Genomic DNA, 20,157 nt, shown 5'->3' with positions numbered 1-20,157 from the left:
GCGGGCGCGGAGCATCCCCGGGTCCCGCCCGCCCGTTCCCATGGCAACGCCCCCGCGCGTTGCCGTGGCAACGCCGGCATCTCTATGGTCCCGCTGGGGGCGGGGCTTCCGCGCCAGGCCACGCCCATTCCGGTGCACCGGGGAGGGCGGGGCGGCGGGCGCGGCGCATGCGCAGTGCGGGAGCGCGCCCGGCCCAGGCGAGTGTCCGGTGAGCGCGGGGGAACCGGGACCGGCACCGGGACCGGGGCTGAGCTCCCGCCGGGACCCTCCGGTGCCGGGCCGTGCTGTGCTGCCCGCCGCAGCCGCCGTCCTGCTCCGCCTGCGGGCAGCGGCACCGGAGGGCACCGGGACTGGGATGGGGAACCGGGGCACCGGGGGCACCGGGGCTGGGCCCCCGCCGGGACCCTCCGGTGCTGGGCCGTGCTGTCGGGGAACGGGAGCTCCCGGGTCGGGGAACGGGATCCCAGCCGGGCCCGGGGCTGCTCCCGGGTCGGGGAACGGGAGATCCCGGGTCGGGGAACGGGAGATCCCGGGTCGGGGAACGGGATCCCAGCCGGGGAACGGGAGATCCCGGGTCGGGGAACGGGAACCCAACCGGGCCCGGGGCTGCTCCCGGGGCTTCTGGTTCCGCTCGGGTCCGTGGGACTCCGGTGAAACGGAGCTCGTTCCTCGCTTAAACGATCCTGGCTGTGCTACAAACCCACTTAAGGTCCGGGGCTCGCTTTCGCTGCCCCGGGATCACTGGAATTCCCAGCCTCGGGAATTTTTGGGCTCTCTGTGCTTTGGGATTTTGGGATTTCTTTCCCTTTTCCCCGCCAGGACAGCCCTGGCTACCAGGGGCTACCAAATCCCTCCCGCTCTTGGCTCTGCTTTCAGGAGCAAGAAAATTGGGAATTTTTCCTGGTGAGCTCCTCAGTGCTCCCAGGGTTTCAACCCTCTGGGTTGAATCCAGGCCAGGAGAATTCCTAAGGAATATCAGGAAAGTTCTGGAGTTCTTCCCTGACCGAGAGGACAGGGCAGCTCCCTCATCCCCCCAAATCCATCCTGGCCTCCTCCGAGGCACAGCAGCAGCAAACCCCTGTTTGCCTTTCCCCGCTCCAGCCCAGCCTTGGAGCCTCTGCAGGAATTTTTTGGGACACCAGGAGGAGGAGGAGGAGGAGGAGCCCGGCCCCTCGCAGCCCTTCTCTCCCAGCATGGCAGACCAGAAGCGTCTGGCCTTCTCCATCATCCAGTTCCTGCACACCCAGCTCCAGAACGGGAGCATGTCTCCAGACGCTCAGGAGAGTTTGGAAGGTGGGTGCATCTCCCAAAATTTGGGAGAATTTTCGCCGTTGTCTCCCTGTTTTCTACCCTTGGCTGGGCTGCTGCCGGTGCTGAACCTCGCTGGGATTTCGGAGTTGATTTTTCCTTTTTTGGGGATTTATCCAGGGGTGCTGGTGGTTCATGTGGCTTCTGATCTCTTCCAAGAGCAGCTTAGCTGGGGACAGAAGCCTCCCTGATCCCTGCTTGGAGACTCAGAGGGTTCATCCTAGATGCTGAGCATTCCGTGGGGTGGGAGGTGGGAATTCCCCAGCTCCAGGGAAGCTTTTTGTGCTCCTGGCCTTGTTTCTCCTCTTCTGCTCCCCAAAAATCCCTCAGGGTTTTTCCAGGCCCTTCCAAAGGACAGGGATCTTAAAAGGATCTCCCTAAGGAGCTTAAGGTTTAGTCCTTGGTTTGTGGGTTTGTCCTGGTGAAAGGAGCGTGGCTGTGGGGTGCTGGGAGCGGGATATTTTGGGATGTGGAATGTGGCAGGAGGCTCTCCTTTCCCTGGGAGCAGCTTCCCGAGCCTGAGGAGGGAGGAGGTGGCTCCCAGAGCCAGGGGAATGTCTGGGTCTCTCCCTGGAATTCTGGGCCATTCCCACATTCCCAGCAGTGGGAATGCTGCTGCAGCCCCAGCAGGAATCCCTCGGGATGGGAACTGGGGTTGGCTCCATCCAGGATATCCAGAGGGAAGCTTTGCCCAGCTCTGAGTTTTACCAAAATCTGAGGGTACAGCCCAAAAATCCCATCTGGCGTGGGGAAAGTGGTGGGGTTTTTCCTGGTTTTTTTGAGAGATGAGGGAGAGGGATGAATGTTTATTAATTAATGACCTGATTCTCCTTATCCAGTGGCCATCCAGTGCCTGGAAACAGCCTTTGGGGTCTCCATGGAAGACCAAAGCCTGGCTGTGTCCCAGACCCTCCCCGAAATATTTGAAGCTGTGGTAGGGAAGGTGAGTGAGTGCCCTGGAACGTTCCCTTTTCCTTAAGCTCTGCTGGATTTTCCTGGAGGCTGCTGCTCTCCTCAGGAGCTCCGTGTGGGAGGGGAACGTTTTGGGCTGGAAAAATGGGAATTGTGGGAATGCTCAGCTCAGCTTCTCCCTCTCTCCTTGGAAGGAGCCGGAACACTCCAGAACGAACTCGGAGCCCGTCACTCCCTCGGAAGATGATGTGGCTGAAGCTGAAAGACTCAAGACTGAAGGTACCAAGCCCTGGAGCTGCTGGATAACGAGGGTTTGGTGCTAATTGGGAGGGGATCTCAATTCCCTGGCACCTGAGGAATGCTTGGAATGGAGGGGAAAAACAAAATGTTTTCGATTTCTGCCTCTTGCTCCGTTTGGTTTGCAGAAGTGTGGGGAGATTTTGCTGCCAGGGATGTTGGAGCAGTGGGATTTTTATCCCAAAAACCCTGTGGGGTGTGGAGCAGAGCATCCATCCCTCCTGCTCTGTGCGTGGCTTTTTCCTGGGAAAAAGTGGGATGAGTGTGGATGCAGCACTTCCCCCCTGAGCCAGCAGCTGGGGTGATTTTTTTTGGGATGCAGCATCAGGAATGCTGGAATTTCCAGCACAGCCTCGCAGCTGGACCTGCCCCACGCTGACAAACCTCTCCCCTGTGCTATTTCCATGGATCCAGGCCTTTGCTTTGGTTTATCCCAGTTCTTTTCCATCCTTTCCCACCCTCCTTTCAGGAAACGACCAAATGAAGGCAGAAAACTTCGAGGCTGCCGTGTCTTTTTATGGAAAAGCCATCGAGTTAAACCCAGCCAACGCCGTTTATTTCTGCAACAGGTACTGAGCAGCTCCCCCAGCTGCTCCCTGCTGGGATCCCAGGCTCTGGAATGCCCCAAATTCCCATTTTTCTAATGATTCTGTGGAGTTTCAGAGCAGTTCCTCGCTCGTTTGTGGGGTGGTGCCCTGCTTTTGGTGCCTCCTGGGATCTCTGGGTGGGGAGTGGGCATGGAAATGAGCTTTATTCAGCACTGGAAGGATGAGGGATGCCAGGGAGTGGGGTCTGCTTCCATGCAGAGTGGGATATGTTGGGAATTCCGGGTGGAATGAGGAGCTGGAGGCTCCTTGTGGGGAATTAAGGGAGCTGTGTGTGCAAAATCAGCCGTGGAAGGGGGGAGGTCTTTGTGTTCCTCGGGCAATTCTTGGATAAAACAAACTTTGAACTTTAATTTGATGGAATTCCCTGCTTGTGGTGGGAGCTCAGATCCAGCTGGCCACGGTGGGACGGGAGTTTTGGGTGGGAATTCCTGCTTTTGGCTCTGTGGCAGCATTTGGGGCTGGTGCTTGTGAGAATTGAGAGGTCGAGCATCAAAGCCAACCTCAAAAACCAAATATTTCCTCTTTGGAATGTGGGGGAAACTTTGAAAAATTGAGGGATGGGGGAAACCAGGGGGATTTTTCTCACCTGGAAAATGATCCTGGAATGTCACCAGGAGGAGTGAGAACCTGGAATGCCACCAGGAGTGAGGAGTGAGAACCTGGAATGCCACCAGGAGTGAGAACCTGGAGCAGAGCAGAGCTGAAGCTGGGACTCTGCTCACACCTGGGGGTGATTCCTGGGATTTTCCAGCTCCTCAGCATTCCCTGCTTCCCTTTTTCCCTGTTTTTCCAGAGCTGCTGCCTACAGCAAGCTGGGGAATTATGCAGGAGCAGTGAGGGACTGTGAGCGAGCCATCGGCATCGACCCCAGCTACAGCAAAGCCTACGGCAGGATGGGGTGAGCAGAACCCAAAAAAAACCAAAAAGTGGGAGATTCCCACTTTTCCTCGGGAATTCTGGGTCCCTCGACACCCCAGAACAAGGATTTTATAAAAATTCCTGCTGTTTCAGCTTTTCAGGGGGAGAAAAATGTCACGTTTTTCAATTTTTAGGAAGTCGATGGGACAGCAGTTGGATAAAACAAGTGACCCAAAAATTCCTCTGTGACAAAGTCAAAAATCAAAGATTTTTATTTTCTTTTCTGCTGGAATTTTGATTTCTTATTTCTCAATTCTGAGAAAGTTGGTGGGGACAACTGCATTTAAGCAGTGCCATAAAAAAAAAAACTCTCTATGATTTTGATTTTTATTTTCTTTCCACCATTCCTGATGGAATTTTCAATCCCTGGACACCCCAGAAACAGGGATTTTATAAAAATTCCTGCTGTTTCAGCTTTTCAGGGTGGAGAAATATTTTACATTTCTCAATTTTTAGGAAGTTGGTGGGATAGCAGTTGGATAAAACAAGTGACCCAAAAATTCCTCTCTGACTTTGATTTTTATTTTCTTTTCTGCTGGAATTTTGATTCCCTGAACATTTCTTATTTCTCAACTCTGAGAAAGTCGGTGGGGACAACTGCATTTAAGAAGTGCCAATAAAAAAAACCCTCTATGACTTTGATTTTTGGGCAAATTGGGCAAAAGAGATGACAAAAATTCCTCTGTGACTTTGATTTTTCTTTTCTTTCCCAGCTTGGCCCTGTCCAGCTTAAACAAACACACAGAAGCTGTTGTTTACTACAAAAAAGCTCTGGAGTTGGATCCGGACAACGAAACGTATAAATCCAACCTCAAAATAGCTGAACAGAAAATGAAGGAGACTCCCAGTCCAGTAAGTCCTGAAATTTGGGAATTTATTAAGGTCCAGAGAGGTGCTGGAAGGTTTTGCAACAGCAATTTCCACTTTTTTGTGATCAAATCTCTCCAAAATTCAGCTTTTTTTTTAAATTTTCCCTTTGAACAGCAGGAATCCCTGGGGTTTTCCAGAGCCCTGTCAGGGTTTAAAGGTTGGAGCTGGGATCCTGCAAAAAACGGGGAAGGATTTTTCCAACAGCCTGGAGAGACAGGATGAGGGGAATGTTAGGAAGGGTTAGGTGGGATGATGGGGAGGATTTGAGGATTTGAGGGGCTGGGATGGAATTCCTAGAGAATTTGGATTCCTGGGAGTGTCCCAAGGAAAGGCTGGAGAAGAGAAGCTCCATGGATGAGGGATGGAGAGACAGGACACAGGGAATGGATTTAAACTGGGAAAAGGGAGATCCGGGTGGGATTTGGGGGAGGAATTCCTGCCTGGGAGGGTGAGGAGGGGCTGGGACAGAATTCCCAAAGAATTTGGATCCCTGGGAGTGTCCCAAGGGAAGACTGAAGAAGAGAAGCTCCATGGAGCCACTTCCAGGGGGTTAAAGGCTCCTGGAGAGGGATTTGGGATGAGGGAATTAGGGACAGGACACAGGAAATTGATTTAAACTGGGAAAAGGGAGGTCTGGGTGGGATTTGGGGGAGGAATTCCTGCCTGGGAGGGTGAGGAGGGAATGGGATGGAATTCCCAGAGCAGCTGTGGCTGCTTCATCCCTGGGAGTTCCCAAGGCCAGGCTGGGACAGTGGGAGGTGTCCTTGGCTGTGGCAGGGGTGGGAATGGATCCTTTCATCCCAGCCCGTTCCTGCTGGGATTCCCTGGCTCTGGCAGCTCTGGGAATGAGGGATGGGAGTTGGGAATGAGCCCTGACAGCAGCTCTGGATTTTCTCTCTTCCAGACCGGCGGCCCCGGAGGGTTCGACTTGGCCGGATTGCTGAACAACCCCGGCTTCATGAGCATGGTGATTCCAGATCCGGGGATTCCCTGGGATGGAGCTTCCCTGGGGGCTCCCCGGGGTGGGATTCCTCGGGATGGAGCATCCCTGGGGGCTCCTCACATGGAATTCCTTGGGATGGAGCCTCCCTGGTGTTGCCTCACATGGAATTCCTCAGGATGGAGCCTCCCTGGTGTTGCCTCACATGGAATTCCCTGGGATGGAGCCTCCCTGGTGTCTCCTCACATGGAATTCCTCGGGATGGAGCCTCCCTGGTGTCTCCTCACGTGGAATTCCTCGGGATGGAGCCTCTCTGGGAGTTCCCCAAGATGGAATTCCTTGGGATGGAGCATCCCTGGGAGCTTCTCACATGGAATTCCTTGGGATGGAGCATCCCTGGGAGCTTCTCACATGGAATTCCTTGGGATGGAGCCTCCCTTGAGGCTCCTCACGTGCAATTCCTTGCGATGGATCCTCCCTGGTGTCTCCTCACATGGAATTTATTGGGATGGAGCCTCCCTGCTGTCTCCTCACATGGAATTCCTTGGGATGGAGCCCCCCTGGTGTCTCCTCACATGGAATTCCCTGGGATGGAGCCTCCCTGCTGTCTCCTCACATGGAATTCCTTGGGATGGAGCCCCTCTGGAAGCTTTTCCCTCTCCCTGGGGCTGTGTGGGAGCTGCTGCTGCTCCCTTGAGCTCACACAGGGCTGGGAATTTCTCCTCAGGCTTTTCCCAGGTTTTGGCAGGGCCTGCTCTGCTTTGGGCTTATCTTTGCTCCTCTTTTTGCCATTTTTCCCGTTTTCCCCCTTTTCCTGGATTCCCAAGGATTCCCAGGCTTCCCCACCTTCCCTTCGGGGCTGATCCCACCCCGTCCCTGCTGCCTCACCCCGGTGTTGTTTTTATTCCCCACAGGCCTCCAACCTCATGAACAACCCCCAAGTACAGCAGCTGTGAGTTGGAATCCCCATTTTATTTATTCCCTCTTGGAATTCTGGGTTTGGCTTTTCCCACCGGGAGCAGGAGGGAGTTTGGGCCAGGAACGTGGAGGGGGGCTCGGAACCAGCCCAGTTCCCTGAGCTGGGGGGGTTTGGGTGCTCAGGGAGGTGCTGGGAGAGGGATTGGAATAAAATAATTCCAGAGGGAAGTGGGATGGGATGGGTCACGGCCCTGGAATTGGCTCTGCTGCGGTTTTATGGGATTTCAGGATTTCCCAGCTTGGTTAAAATGGGAATATTCCCATTCCTGGATGGTTGTGAGGAGCAGTTCCCAATATTTGAAAAAAAAAGGATAAATTCCTAAATCCAAGGAGGGCTCAGGCCGTTCCTGAGCATCCCTGCGGAGCGTGGCAGGAGGGACAGACCCTCTGGAGCCCCAGGATCCTTGGATTTTGGGATGAGAGCACTCAGCTCCCTTTGGCTTCCCCCTGCTCCTGTGCCTGGAGCCAGCAGGAAATCCAGGGAATTCTCTCCTGGATGCAGAGCAGGGAATGAGCAGGGCTGTAATTCCACGAATCTGGGAATATTGACATTATTATAATGATTTTATTGATTTATTGTTCAGCTTAATTACTTCTTTCCAGCTGACCCAGGGAAAGCTGCCGCAGGAATTCCGAGATCCCCGGGCTGGGAAGTTGCTCCTGTTCCCAGGTGAATTTTTTGGGATTTTTTTTTTCCCAGTCCTGAGTCCTTCCTTTCCCTCCCCAGGATGTCCGGGATGATCTCGGGAGGTCACAACGCCATGGGAGGGGCCGGGAGCAGCCCCTCCACCAACGACCTGGCCAGCCTGATCCAGGCGTGAGTGGGGACGGGGGGGACAGGGTTTGGGACAGGGCTGGGGACAGCGGGGACAGGCTGGGGACATTTGGGGACAGGCTGGGGACAGCGGGGACAGGCTGGGGACAGGGCTGGGGACATTGGGGTGGGGCTGGGGACAGGGCTGAGGACAGCAGGGACAGGCTGGGGACATTGGGGACAGGGTTTGGGACAGGGCTGGGGACAGCAGGGACAGGCTGGGGACATTTGGGACAGGGCTGGGGACATTGGGGGACAGGGTTTGGGACAGGCTGAGGACAGTGGGGACAGGGCTGGGGACAGTGGGGACAGGGCTGGGGACATTTGGGACAGGCTGGGGACAGCGGGGACAGCACTGGGGACAGTGGGGACAGGGCCAGGGACAGCGGGGACAGGGCTGGGGACACTGGGACAGGGCTGAGGACAGCAGGGACAGGCTAGGGACAGCTGGGGACATTGGGGACAAGCTGGGGACAATCCAGGGGAGCAATCCTGGATCCAGGGCTGGAATGTCCCCGGGTGTTGCCTGTGTCCAGGTGTCCCCATGTCCCTGTTGTCCCTGTATGTCCCCGCTGTCCCCAATGTCCCTGCTGTCCCCAATGTTGCCATGTGTCCCCGTGTGTCCCCACATCCCCGCTGTCCCCATGTGTCCCCAATATCCCCTGTGTGTCCCCAATGTCCCCGTGTGTCCCCGATATCCCTGTATGTCCCTGTGTGTCCCTGCTGTCCCCATGACCCTGATGTCCCCGCTGTCCCCGCTGTCCCCACTCTCCCCAATGTCCCCATGACCCTGATGTCCCCGATGTCCCCTGTGTGTCCCAATGTCCCCGCTGTCCCCACTGTCGCTGCTGTCCCTGTGTGTCCCCGTGTGTCCCCATGTCCCCAATGTCCCCAATGTCCCCAATGTCCCCGTGTGCCCCCGCTGTCCCAATGTCCCCTATGTCCCCGTGTGTCCCCAATGTCCCTATGTCCCCAATGTCCCTGTGTGTCCCCGCTGTCCCCAATGTCCCCGCTGTCCCCGCTGTCCCCAATGTCCCCGTGTGTCCCCGCTGTCCCCAATGTCCCCGCTGTCCCTGCTGTCCCCGTGTGTCTCCAATGTCCCCATGTCCCCAATGTCCCTGCTGTCCCCACTGTCCCCGCTGTCCCCAATGTCCCTGTGTGTCCCCAATGTCCCCGCTGTCCCTGCTGTCCCCGTGTGTCTCCAATGTCCCCATGTCCCCAATGTCCCTGCTGTCCCCAATGTCCCCGATGTCCCCAATGTCCCCGCTGTCCCTGCTGTCCCCGTGTGTCCCCATGTCCCCAACGTCCCCGTGTCCCGTGCCCAGGGGCCAGCAGTTTGCCCAGCAGATGCAGCAGCAGAACCCGGAGCTGATCGAGCAGCTGCGCAGCCAAATCCGCAGCCGGACCCCGAGCGCCAGCAACGAGGAGCAGCAGGAGTGAGGTGGGATCAATGGCTATTGATCATTGGTTATTGATTGGTGCGGTACAGGAACTGATCACTCAGTTCGAGTCAGGCAGGAGTGAGGTGGGATCAATGGCTATTGATCAGTGGTTATTGATTGGTGCGGTACAGGAACTGATCACTCAGTTCGAGTCAGGCAGGAGTGAGGTGGGATCAATGGCTATTGATCAGTGGTTATTGATTGGTGCGGTACAGGAACTGATCACTCAGTTCGAGTCAGGCAGGAGTGAGGTGGGATCAATGGCTATTGATCAGTGGTTATTGATTGGTGCGGTACAGGAACTGATCACTCAGTTCGAGTCAGGCAGGAGTGAGGTGGGGCCAGTGGCTATTGATCATTGGTTATTGATTGGTGCAGTACAGGAACTGATCACTCAGTTTGAGTCAGGCAGGAGTGAGGTGGGGTTAATGGCTATTGATCCATTGATTATTGATTGGTGCAGTACAGGAACTGATCACTCAGTTTGAGTCAGGCAGGAGTGAGGTGGGGTTAATGGCTATTGATCCATTGATTATTGATTGGTTCAGTACAGGAGCTGATCACTCAGTTCGAGTCAGGCAGGAGTGAGGTGGGATCAATGGCTATTGATCCATTGATTATTGATTGGTTCAGTACAGGAACTGATAACAGCAGTTCGAGTCAGGCAGGAGTGAGGTGGGGCCGGTGGCTATTGATCCATTGATTATTGATTGATTCAGTACAGGAATTGATCACTCCAGTTTGAGTCAGTCAGGAGTGAGGTGGGGCCAGATCAATGGCTATTGATTGATTGATTAATTCAGTACAGGAATTGATCACTCCAGTTTTAACCAATCAGTAGGGAGGTGGGGAAGGATCAATGGCTATTGATCCATTGATTTATTGATTGATTGGTTCAATACAGGAATTGATCACTCCAGTTTTAACCAATCAGGAGTGAGGTGGGGCAGGATCAATGCCTATTGATTAATTGAATATGCAAATTGATAAATTCAGTTTTTCTCAGGAGTGAGGTGGGACAGGCAGGTATCAATATTCATTTATTTATTAAATAAAGGGATTGATAATTTCAGTTTTAATTTATTTTTATTATAAAGTGTCACTAAAAATGCAAAATGCAGGAATTTGATCCAAATTTCCTTGTTTATTCCTTGTTGAAGTTATTAAATAAATGGTTGTGGTATATGAAAAATATTTCATTAATAATGAATAATTGTTATTAAAATTATTATTTATTTATATATTAAATAAATAATACATTTTCTTACTAAAGTTATTAATTTATTTTAGTTTATTTAAAATATTAAATCATTACTTCTTATTGGAAATTAATTAAATATTTAAAATAATTATTAATAACTAATCATTGTTACAGTTACTAAATAAGTTGTTCTTGTTTATGAAAGTATTATGTAAATAATAATTACTTCTTATTAAAGTTATTAAAGAAATAATTATTACCTATTTGAAGTATTAAATAAATAATTATTACTTATTTATTAAAAATAGAAAATCAAACTGACTTTAAAAACTTGTTTAAAAAATTAGGGTAAGATAATTATACTAATTATATAAATATATGTTATATATTTTTATATGTTACTATATAAATATTAGAATTATAATAGTAATAGTGAAATGATAATAAAATTAATAAAATGAAAATTAATTTATATAAATTCAAAATAAATTTGATTGAAATACAACAAAGTAATAATTTAAAAATAAGATCAAATTATAATAAATTGAAATATAATAAAATAAATTTAAAATAAATTTGATTGAAATAAAACAAAGTAATAATTTAAAAATAAGATAAAATTAAAATAAATTGAAATATAATAAAATAAATTTGATTGAAATAAAACAAAGTAATAATTTTGTTAAAAGATAACATTAATATAAATTGAAATATAATAAAATAAATTTAAAATTAATTCAACTGAAATATAATGAATTAAAGTAAAAATAAGTAAGTTAAATGAAAATAAATTATAATTTAATTAATATAAAATTAAAATAGAAGTAAATAATACAGATTAATCGGATGAAATTCCCTTTTCCCCAGGTGAATTCCCTGTTTTTTCTCTCTCTGCAGCCCCTGGGAATTCCAGAATTTGTTTTTCCAGCTGGGAGCCACCTCCATGTTGCCAATTCCGGACTTGGAAGTGTCCAAGAGGGGGAAAAATCCCAAAATTCCAACGGATAAAAACCACAAAAATCCCCAAAACTCCCCGTGCCCCGCATGCCTCCGAAAATTCCTATTTTCCCTTTTCCCACCTTTATTTTTTGGTTTTGTTTTTTTTTCCTGGCAGAACAAAACTCAAAATTCCGCTGGGAAATTCCCAAATCCCTGCGGGATTTGCTGCTGGGAGATTTTTATTCCTGATTTTTTTGGGGGGTTTTTTTTGGGTTGTTTTTTTGGGGTTTTTTTTTGGTTTTTTGAGGATTTCCAAGTGAATTCTTCATTCTTTTGCTCCCCATTTTTCCCCCTCGGGAGCCACTTCCAAGAAGTGTTTGAGTCCTCGGAATTCCCGGGATTTTCCACCTCTGGGAACGAGGATTTTTCCTCCAAATCTGGGATTTTTGGGAATTTTGCTGCTCCCCTCTCTGGGATCTGTGGGGCAGTCAGGACTGAGCCTTCCCCAGGTGTTTTTTTGGCGTTTTCCCATCCCAAAAAAATCCTGGAAAAATCCGACAAAACGGGAATTTCTCCCATGGAATGTGAGCAGGGAGGGAGTGAAGGTGGTTTTGTTTTTAGCGTGTTTAAATGAGTTTTTTCCGAATTATTTCGATTTTTTTTTTTTTTTTTTTAATTGCATGTCAATGGTCAACCTGGCTGGGCTGGTGGGAATCCAAAATCCCCCTTTGGATCCAAAATCCAGGATTTGGACAGGGAGAATCTCCTGGAGCCAAATCCCAGCTTGGTGGGGGGGGTGACCAGAGGGATTTTTTTATTTTTTTGTTAAATCCAGAATGGATTTAAATCCAATTTTTGGCTCCTGGGGCAGGAGGAGCCCCTCTGGAAGGTTCGGGAGATGGAAAAAATCATGGAAAAAAAGTGATTTTTTTTGGTCAAGGCTCTGTGGAATTCGTGTGGTTCGTGTCACTCGTGAGGAATAAAAACCATTTGGACACTTTGGTTGTTATCCCGGCGTGCTCAGGTGATTTTCCAGAACTTTCCGTGGGCTTGGGGCTCTGTTTGGGGCACATTTTATTCCGTTTATTCCCTTTTTTTTTGGCCTTCCCAACGGGAATTGTCCTCGTGGGCATTCCTAAAGCACAGAAATAGCAAAACTTTGCTTTTCCCCCTATTTCTCCTTCCTCAAATTGCCTTTTAATTTCACTCCAGCTGCTTTTTTGTAGCCCCACCAAAGGAATTTTGGGCTGGAAAGGAAAATATTCTGGAATTCCCCAAAAATACGGAAACCATGGAGTTGTTTTCCTGCTGTTTTCTGCTCATTTCGTGCTGTTTCCTTTCCCTCGCCATCCTCGTTCTTTCCTGACCCGTTTTTTTCTGTATTTTTTCTCCTCTCTGGGTTGGGATTTTCCAACTTTGAATTCCAGGTGAGTTTTTCCAGGGAATTCCTCCTGCCCTGCCTGCAGCTGCTCCTCAGTTCCAGAGGCTTTGGATACTCCAGGCTGAACTTTTGGATTTTCCCAAAAATTCCTGGCTCCTCCGGGAGCTGCCAGCAAAAAAGAAAAAGGGAATTTTGTGGGATTTTGTGGGATTTTATGGAATTTTGTGGGATTTTGTGGGATTTTATGGAATTTTGTGGGATTTTTTGGGATTTTCAGGTGGGCCTCAGCTCTCCCTGCAGCATCCCGCAGCTGCCATTGGTGCAGTTTGCTCGCAGAGCGGCAGGAGCAGGGGGTGTAAGCATAGCGGACGCTGTTCCAGGGCCGTTTTTCCCATTCCCGGCGCTCGCTGTTCCCGTTTTTCCCGGTTTTTTTTCCCCCGTTTTTCCCGGTTTTTCCCGGTGATTCCCGGAACCCAGCGCTGCGGGACGCGTTTCCCGCGGACCTCAATCGCCGCTTCCCCAGCGCAGGACCCGTGTGGGAGTTGATTGACAGCTCTGGCGGCCAATCACAAATCGAGTTTTCGCGCCTCAGCCAATGGGAGGGCGTCGTGGGCGGGCGCGCGCGGGGCGGCCGGGCCGGGAGGAGCGGGGCCGGCCGTGAGTGGGGGGGGGGGTTACCGGGGTAACGGGGCCGTGAGGGGATGGCGGGGCCGGGAGGGGACCCCGGGGCCGGGAGGGGACCCCGGGGGTCACAGCGGGGCTGGGGGGAGCCGGGGCTGTGGGGAAGGGGCGGGAGAGCGGCGCCCCGTGTGAGGGGCCGCACCCCAGCCTTGTCCTGAGGGGCTGCGGTGGGTGTGAGGGGTCAAGGAGTTCTTGGAGTGGGGATGGGACCCCCTCCTCACCCTGAGGGGCTCGGGCCGGGCTCATTCCCCATCCTGAGGGGCTCCATCCGCCTGTGAGGGGCTGCAGCTGGGCCCCCTCCCCGCCCTGGGCAGCCCCCGACCCCTCCTGAGGGTTCTGCTGAAATCTCCCCATTTGAGCTGCTCACCTCCCCCGCTCCCGCCGGCCCTGAAACCTCTCCCCTCATCTCTGCTCCCTTTCGGTGGGCTGGGAGGAGCCCCTTCCCCATCAACCCCTTTCTAAAAGCCATGGGTCAGTCCCAAAGGGTTTGGAAGGGCCGGTTTTTAACAGAAACACTGGGGTTTACAGGCTCACGGATGAGGGACCCCTTTGTTTTTCCTCCCACAGAGCCCTGCCTGCTTTATATCTCATTTTTTCATCGCTTGGATGCTTCATTTTGAGCCGCTAAGCCGAGCAGGAGCTGAGCTGATCCCTTGTTGCAGCAGTTTTGGGGCTGGGGACGCAGCCCAGGTGTGCAGGAGGAGCAGGTGAGGAGTTCCCCAGGGGTTCCTGGGGTTCCTTTCCCTCAGGGCTGCTCCAGCCCCATTCAGGCATGCTGGATGTGGCTACTCCACCTGAACTCAGGAGCTTGAGGCTTTGGAGGGGGCTGGTTTGGGTTAAAAATGAGGAAAAAAGGGGGGAAAAGTGAGGTTAAAAGGTTGCTGGGGGGAGCCAGGTGTGTGCCAGAGGTATGAGCACTGGAAAAGGAGGATTTTATCCCTTCCCTCTGCCTTGGCACAGGTGTGGGTGGTGCCTGGGCCCAGATTTTGGGCTTGGCCAGACCTGGAGTGAGTCAGTGTCACCTGAAGGGTTCTGAATCCCTCTTTTGTCCCCCAGAGAGGGACTTGGAGAGGATAATTGGAATACTGGGAAGGGGTAGATGGGATTTTGGGGAGGGGATGGGTGGGATTTGGTGGAAGGGATAGGTGGGATATTGGGGAGGGGATAGATGGACTTTTGGGGAGGGACTAGATGGGATGTTGGGAAGGGGGTCAGTGGGATTTTGGGGAGGGAATAGATGGGAGTTTGGGAAGGGGTTAGGTGGGATTTTGGGGAGAAAATAGATGGAAATTTGGGGAGGGTATAGGTGGGATATTGGGAAGAGGATAGATGGAATTTTGGGGAGAGAATAGATGAGGTGTTGGAAAGGGGGTAGATAGGAGTTTGGGGAGGGGGTAGGTGGGATATTGGGGAGGGAGTAGGTGGGATTTTGGGGAGGGGGTAGATGGAATTTTGGGGAGGCGATAGATGGGATGTTGGGAAGGGGATAGGTGGGATTTTGTGGAGGGGATAGGCGGGATATTGGGAAGGGGATAGATGGAATTTTGGGGAGGGAATAGGTGGGATGTTGAGAATGGGATAGATGGGATTTTGGGAAGGAATTCCTCCCTGGGAGGGTGGAGAGGCCCTGTCAGGAATTTCCAACTGGCTGCCACATTCCTGGAAGTGTCCCAAGGACAGGGTTTGGAGTCCAGCCTGGAGCCTGGCCTCGAAGACCTCTAGGGAAGGGTGGTTTGAGGTGACCACAATTCCAGGGCTTTCAAATTCCTTTTGACCCCAGTCTGAACTTTTCCCTGCTGCCTCCTGTGCAGTCTCCGTGTTCTTCCCATGCCCAGGCAGCCTCTCTCCTGCGCGTCAGGCCGATGTGCCCGCTCTGAGCTCTCCCTGCAGGGGCAGGATGAGGGTGGTGGTGGCCAAGGTGCTGTGCCTGCTGGGGATCTGTGTGCTGGTGCTGGCTGGGGCCCTGCTGCCCGTCAGGCTGATGGAGGCTGAGCACGAGAAGGCCCCGCGCTCCCGCAGGCTCCTGGCCCTCTGGAGCTCCTTCGGCGGCGGCGTCTTCCTGGCCACCTGCTTCAACGCCCTGCTGCCCGCCGTCAGAGGGAAGGTCGGTGCTGCCTTAGTCCTGCCTTAGGCCTGGCTTAGCCTGCCTTAGTCTGAGCCTGCAGGCTCCCAGCTGGGGGCTGGAGCGAGGGCTCTGCGCCTGTGGCAGCAGCTCTGCAGCATGGGGAGCTGCGCCCACCTCCTGCAGTGACGTTCCTCCCCTTGCACAGCCCCCTGAATATCCTAGGCTAGCCCAGAGGTCCGAGGCTGTGAGGGGAGGAATATCAGGAGATGGCAAAGATTCCCAAAAGAGGCTCTTACCCCAAAATACGTTGGTTCAGCTCTCTTTATTCTGTGATGTCCATGTGGAGAGCGGGGTAAAGAGCACAAACAGGAAATGTCCGGGGTCTGTACAGACTTTGGGCAGGGTGGGCTTCCCTGGCTCTCCACCAACCCCACTGGGGCAGGAAGGAGGGTCCAGGGTTATCTGATCAGAGCCACAGGGTCCTGGGGAAAGGGAAATAGAGAGCCCATGAGCTCACTGTGACACTGCAGATTTGTGGGGTGCAGGGGGGGCTGCGGGGTGTGTGCACCAAAGAACAAGGCAGAGGTTCCCTGTGCCCTGCCAAGGCCGCTGGCCGAGGGTGTGGCAGCATCACAGATCCATGGAGTGTCCGGGTGGGAATGTTTCCTTCAGGGGAGTAAAGGTGTGGAGTCATTGTGGATCTGTGGGAATGTGGGGATGGTTCCCCTCAAGGGATAAAGGGGTGGATTCAGTGTGGATCTGTGGGAATGGTTCTCTCCAGAGGGATAAAGGGGTGGATTCAGTGTGGATCTGTAGGAATATGGGGATGGTTCCCTTCAGGGGAATAAAGGAATGGATTCAGTGTGGATCTGTGGGAATGGTTCTCTTTAGGGGAGTAAAGAGGATGGATTCAGTGTGGATCTGTGGGCATGGTTCTCTCCAGTGGGATAAAGGGGTGGATTAACTGTGGATCTGTGGGAATGTGGGGATGGTTCCCTTCAAGGGAATAAAGGGATGGATTAATTGTGAATCTATGGGAATGGTTCCCTTAGGGGGAGTAAAGGGGATGGATTCAGTGTGGATCTGTGGAGCTCTGGGAATGGTTCTCTCCAGAGGGATAAAGGGGTGGATTCAGTGTGGATCTGTGGAATGGTTCTCTCCAGAGGAATAAAGAGGATGGATTCAGTGTGGATCTGTGGGAATGGTTCCCTTTAGGGGAGTAAAGAGGATGGATTCAGTGTGGATCTGTGGGAATGGTTCTCTCCAGGGGGATAAAGGGGATGGATTGAGTGTGGATCTGTGGAGCTCTGGGAATGGTTCTCTCCAGAGGAATAAAAGGTTCATCTTTTGCTCCCTCCCAGCTCGATGAGGTGCTCAGGCAGAACAACGTGACCACGGACTACCCAGTGGCCGAGACCATCATGATGGTCGGCTTCTTCCTGTCGGTCTTCGTGGACCAGCTCTTCCTGACCTTCCAGAAGGAGAAGCCCTCCTTCATCGACCTGGAGACCTTCAACGCGGGCTCGGACGCGGGCAGCGACTCGGACTACGAGAGCCCCTTCGTGGCGTCGCCGCGCGGGCGCGCGCTCTACGGCGAGCCCGGCCCGCACTCGCACGGCCTGCACCTCCCCGAGCTGGCCCGCTGCGGCCCCCGGCGCCTGCTGGGGCTGGTGTTCGCCCTCTGCACCCACTCCATCTTCGAGGGGCTGGCCCTGGGCCTGCAGGAGGACGGTGGCAGAGTGGTCAGCTTGTTCCTGGGAGTGGCCGTGCACGAGACGCTGGTGGCCGTGGCCTTGGGTATCAGCATGGCCAAGGCCTCGCTGGCGCTGAGGGACGCGGCCAAGCTGGCGGTGGCCGTGTGCCTGATGATCCCGCTGGGAATCGGCGTGGGGATGGGCATCGAGAGCAGCCGCAACGCCGCGGGCGGCGTCGCCTCCCTGCTGCTGCAGGGCATCGCCGGCGGCACCTTCCTCTTCGTCACCTTCTTCGAGATCCTGGCCAAGGAGCTGGAGGACAAGAGCCACCGGCTGCTCAAGGTGCTGTGCCTGGTGCTGGGTTACGCCGCGTTGGCCGGGCTGGTGCTCGTCCCGTGGTGAGGCGGGAGCCTCGGGAACCGAGGGAGCAAAACCTCACCTCTCCCCTCCCACCGGCACCGGGAGGAGCCGCCCCTTTCACCGCTGGAACGGCCCAACCCGGGCGGAGTTTCCATGATGACCTGGCGGAGGAGAGTCTCTTCCCGTGTGCTCAGAGTGAGGAATATCCCGAGGGATTGTCCCTGCCCGAGGGGCTGCAGGGAGTAGCGGACACAAACGTTAAGGATCTGGGTAAAATCTGCTTCCAAGAGCTCCTGGAGTGTTTGTGTCTCCCTCCTTCCCTCCCCGGCCATGCTCCGGAGGCTCCGAGGAGGTGAGGAACCAACAGGAGTGGAGGCAGAGCAGGTGGGAGCAGGGATTGCCAGGCTGCACTAAGCTGCTTTCGCTGGCTTAGTTGGGAGTAAAACCTGGTTGTAACAGCTGCCAAAAATAACATCCCTGTGGAGCTTTGGCCTTCCAGGCCCTGCTGCCTCCACATGGCTTCCAGTGCCCCTCCTGGGGCTCGGGGAGCTCAGCTTTTCCAGGGATTCATGGAGGAAATGAGACCGGGCCCCTCGGCTCTGTATCCTTCTCAGCACTGTATCCACAGGCTGAGCATTCCCTAAGGAAAACCTCTGAAAATCAGAGGATGGATCCCAGGATGGTTGGGGTTGGGCAGGACCTTGAAGCTCATCCAGTGCCACGGGCAGGGACACCTTCCACTGTCCCAGGCTGCTCCAAGCCCTGTCCAGCCTGGCCTTGGACACTTCCAGGGATGCAGCAGATCCTGACGTTATCCAGAGCCTGGGATCCTTGCAGGAAACGGGCAGGAACAATTTCCAGCACTGATATTTTGGGGCAAACTCTTGTGTTTTCAATGTTCTGCACTCAGAGGGGCTGAGCAGTTCCCATCAGGGACTGCTGTGAGGCTTTTCCAGGTTTTCCAGAGGAATGTAATCCCCTCCCTTGGTGGGGAGCAGAGCAGCTCTCACCTCTCAGCAGCTGCAGAGCCCCCGGGAAGCTCCGTGTGCTGCCGATCCCGCTGGATTCGCCTTTGGGAGCGAGGAGCTGGGATCAGAGGCTGGAGCTGGGAATGTGCTCTGCCCCCAGCCGTGAAACACAGCCTGGCTCAGGCAGGGGCTGCATTTTAATCACCCAGAGCCTTCGCTCCTGCAGCAGCTTCCGCCGGGCCCCTGGAAGCGCTGATGGAATTATAAGGATGGCGCAGTGCCGGCAGCGGGAAGGAGGCGCTGAGCCTCCGCGGTGGCCCAGCTGCAGCATATGGAGGCAGCTGAGCATCATCTGACAGATCCTGGGGCTCGTTAGTTTAATTGCTGCAACATCCCCGAGTCAATTAATCTTCCTTTGAAAACCTGGAGTGGAGGGGGGGGTGCGGAGGGAGGTTATTTTTGGGCCTGGCATGACACAAACCAGCAGGATGAGGAGAACGTGATTTGCCTCGGTGTGGAAAAGCCTCGGGGCTGTTTGACCTCTCCTGGAGGGGGGATGAGGGGGGAGAGGTGACACGGTGCCGAGTGTCCCCTGTTGGGCTGTCACCTCCCTTTCACACCCTCCTCCTGCTGCAGTTTGGGATGGGGCGGGGGCTGTGAAGTGCCGAGGGATGCTGAGCTCCCCCCTCCTCATCCCGCCGCCCTGGGGTGGGGGGGTGTTCATCCACAGGATCATCCCGTGCTCCAGGGTGGAGGAGGAGGAGGCTCCCAATAAATTCCCTGCCCTTCTCCCCTCGCTGTCACTCGCTTTTCTTGATGTCCCCCATGGCTCCGGCTCACGCGGTGGCCGCACGTGTCGGGCCCCGGCGTGGGCTGAGCCCCCCGTGGCAACCAAAGCTGATCCCCCCAGAGCCCTGCTGAGCCCCGGGGCGGGGGCCAGGACCCCCCAGCACCCCCCCAGCGCCCCCCGCTCGGCAGCGCCGTGATTCAGCCCTGCGTGAGCGGCCGCCCCGTTGCGTCAGGCCTGGCGGGGAGCTGCGGCTCAATGGAACGAGGAGGAGCCGCAGGAAAATGATCAAGGAAAACTCATTCATTCCCTCTAACGAGGAGTATCCGGCCGGCTCCGAGCGCGGTGGGAGGGGGGGGCTGAGGCTGCCACCACCACCACCCCCCGGTGGCCTTGTCACCTCGCGGGGAGGGCCCATGTCACCCGTGCCCTCCCCGTTCCCGTGGGGACGCGGTGCCAGCGCGTGGGTGCCACCGTGGCCCGGTGCCCGCCGGCTGCTATTAATAGAGGCTGCGGATTTTAATTGCTGCCACTCAGGAATGGGGCTGGGGGGGGAGGCAGGAGCAGACCCCGGCTGTGACAGGGACCGTGGGACCCCCGGAGTCACCGGTCACCTCCAGCGCCCAGTGCCGGTGGTGGGACACAGAGCTGGGGATGGTCACCCCGGGGCTCTTCTGGTCCCACTCAGGCACTGGGGAGGGGCTCAGCCAGGACCCCCAGTGTGTCCCCTCAAGGATCCCTCTGCGGTTCTGGGGCTCTGCCATGAGCAGGTGACACCAGTTGGTGGCAAAGGCCCTGCGCTGTGTGCACAAGCTCCCGGTCCTGTGCTGGGGTGGCACCATGGCCTCTGTGTCCCCAAAGCCCAGCATCACTGCCCAGGCCACCCCCAACTGCTGTGGGGGCACACAGCACCCTCTGCCACCTGTGCCCTGCCTGGCTGGGACAGTGGGTGCCCGTCTGTCCTGTCCCTGTGTCCCCTGTCACCACCTGTGGG

At 54.1% G+C, this 20,157-nt stretch overlaps 2 protein-coding genes across 5 annotated transcripts; both read left to right on the top strand.

The window, feature by feature from the left end:
- Positions 1-142: 142 nt before the first annotated feature.
- On the top strand, positions 143-12,236 carry SGTA (small glutamine rich tetratricopeptide repeat co-chaperone alpha). 2 transcript variants are annotated; one of them, XM_077788818.1, is made up of 12 exons: positions 143-208; positions 1,102-1,293; positions 2,148-2,251; positions 2,415-2,499; positions 2,987-3,086; positions 3,919-4,023; positions 4,757-4,895; positions 5,818-5,880; positions 6,768-6,805; positions 7,559-7,648; positions 8,971-9,086; positions 11,186-12,236. In XM_077788818.1, exons 2-11 carry the CDS (start codon positions 1,194-1,196, stop codon positions 9,083-9,085), a joined length of 939 nt encoding a protein of 312 aa, XP_077644944.1. In that variant the 5' UTR covers positions 143-208; positions 1,102-1,193; the 3' UTR covers position 9,086; positions 11,186-12,236. The 2 variants fall into 2 exon arrangements, with proteins under 2 accessions (XP_077644944.1, XP_077644945.1); XM_077788819.1 differs by having other exon boundaries at positions 145-197.
- A 993-nt stretch (positions 12,237-13,229) lies between these two features.
- SLC39A3 (solute carrier family 39 member 3) lies at positions 13,230-19,167 on the top strand. 3 transcript variants are annotated; one of them, XM_031507168.2, is made up of 4 exons: positions 13,230-13,265; positions 13,857-13,996; positions 15,125-15,393; positions 16,716-19,167. In XM_031507168.2, exons 3-4 carry the CDS (start codon positions 15,187-15,189, stop codon positions 17,448-17,450), a joined length of 942 nt encoding a protein of 313 aa, XP_031363028.1. In that variant the 5' UTR covers positions 13,230-13,265; positions 13,857-13,996; positions 15,125-15,186; the 3' UTR covers positions 17,451-19,167. The 3 variants fall into 3 exon arrangements, with proteins under 3 accessions (XP_031363028.1, XP_031363027.1, XP_031363025.2); XM_031507167.2 differs by lacking the exon at positions 13,230-13,265 and having other exon boundaries at positions 13,396-13,996; XM_031507165.2 differs by lacking the exon at positions 13,230-13,265 and having other exon boundaries at positions 13,396-13,996; positions 15,101-15,393.
- Positions 19,168-20,157: the final 990 nt, after the last annotated feature.

The sequence above is a fragment of the Lonchura striata genome, chromosome 28, assembly GCF_046129695.1.
Source record: "Lonchura striata isolate bLonStr1 chromosome 28, bLonStr1.mat, whole genome shotgun sequence".
In the NCBI taxonomy this organism is placed as follows: Eukaryota; Metazoa; Chordata; class Aves; order Passeriformes; family Estrildidae; genus Lonchura; species Lonchura striata.
This window is presented reverse-complemented; position numbering and strand designations above follow the sequence as displayed.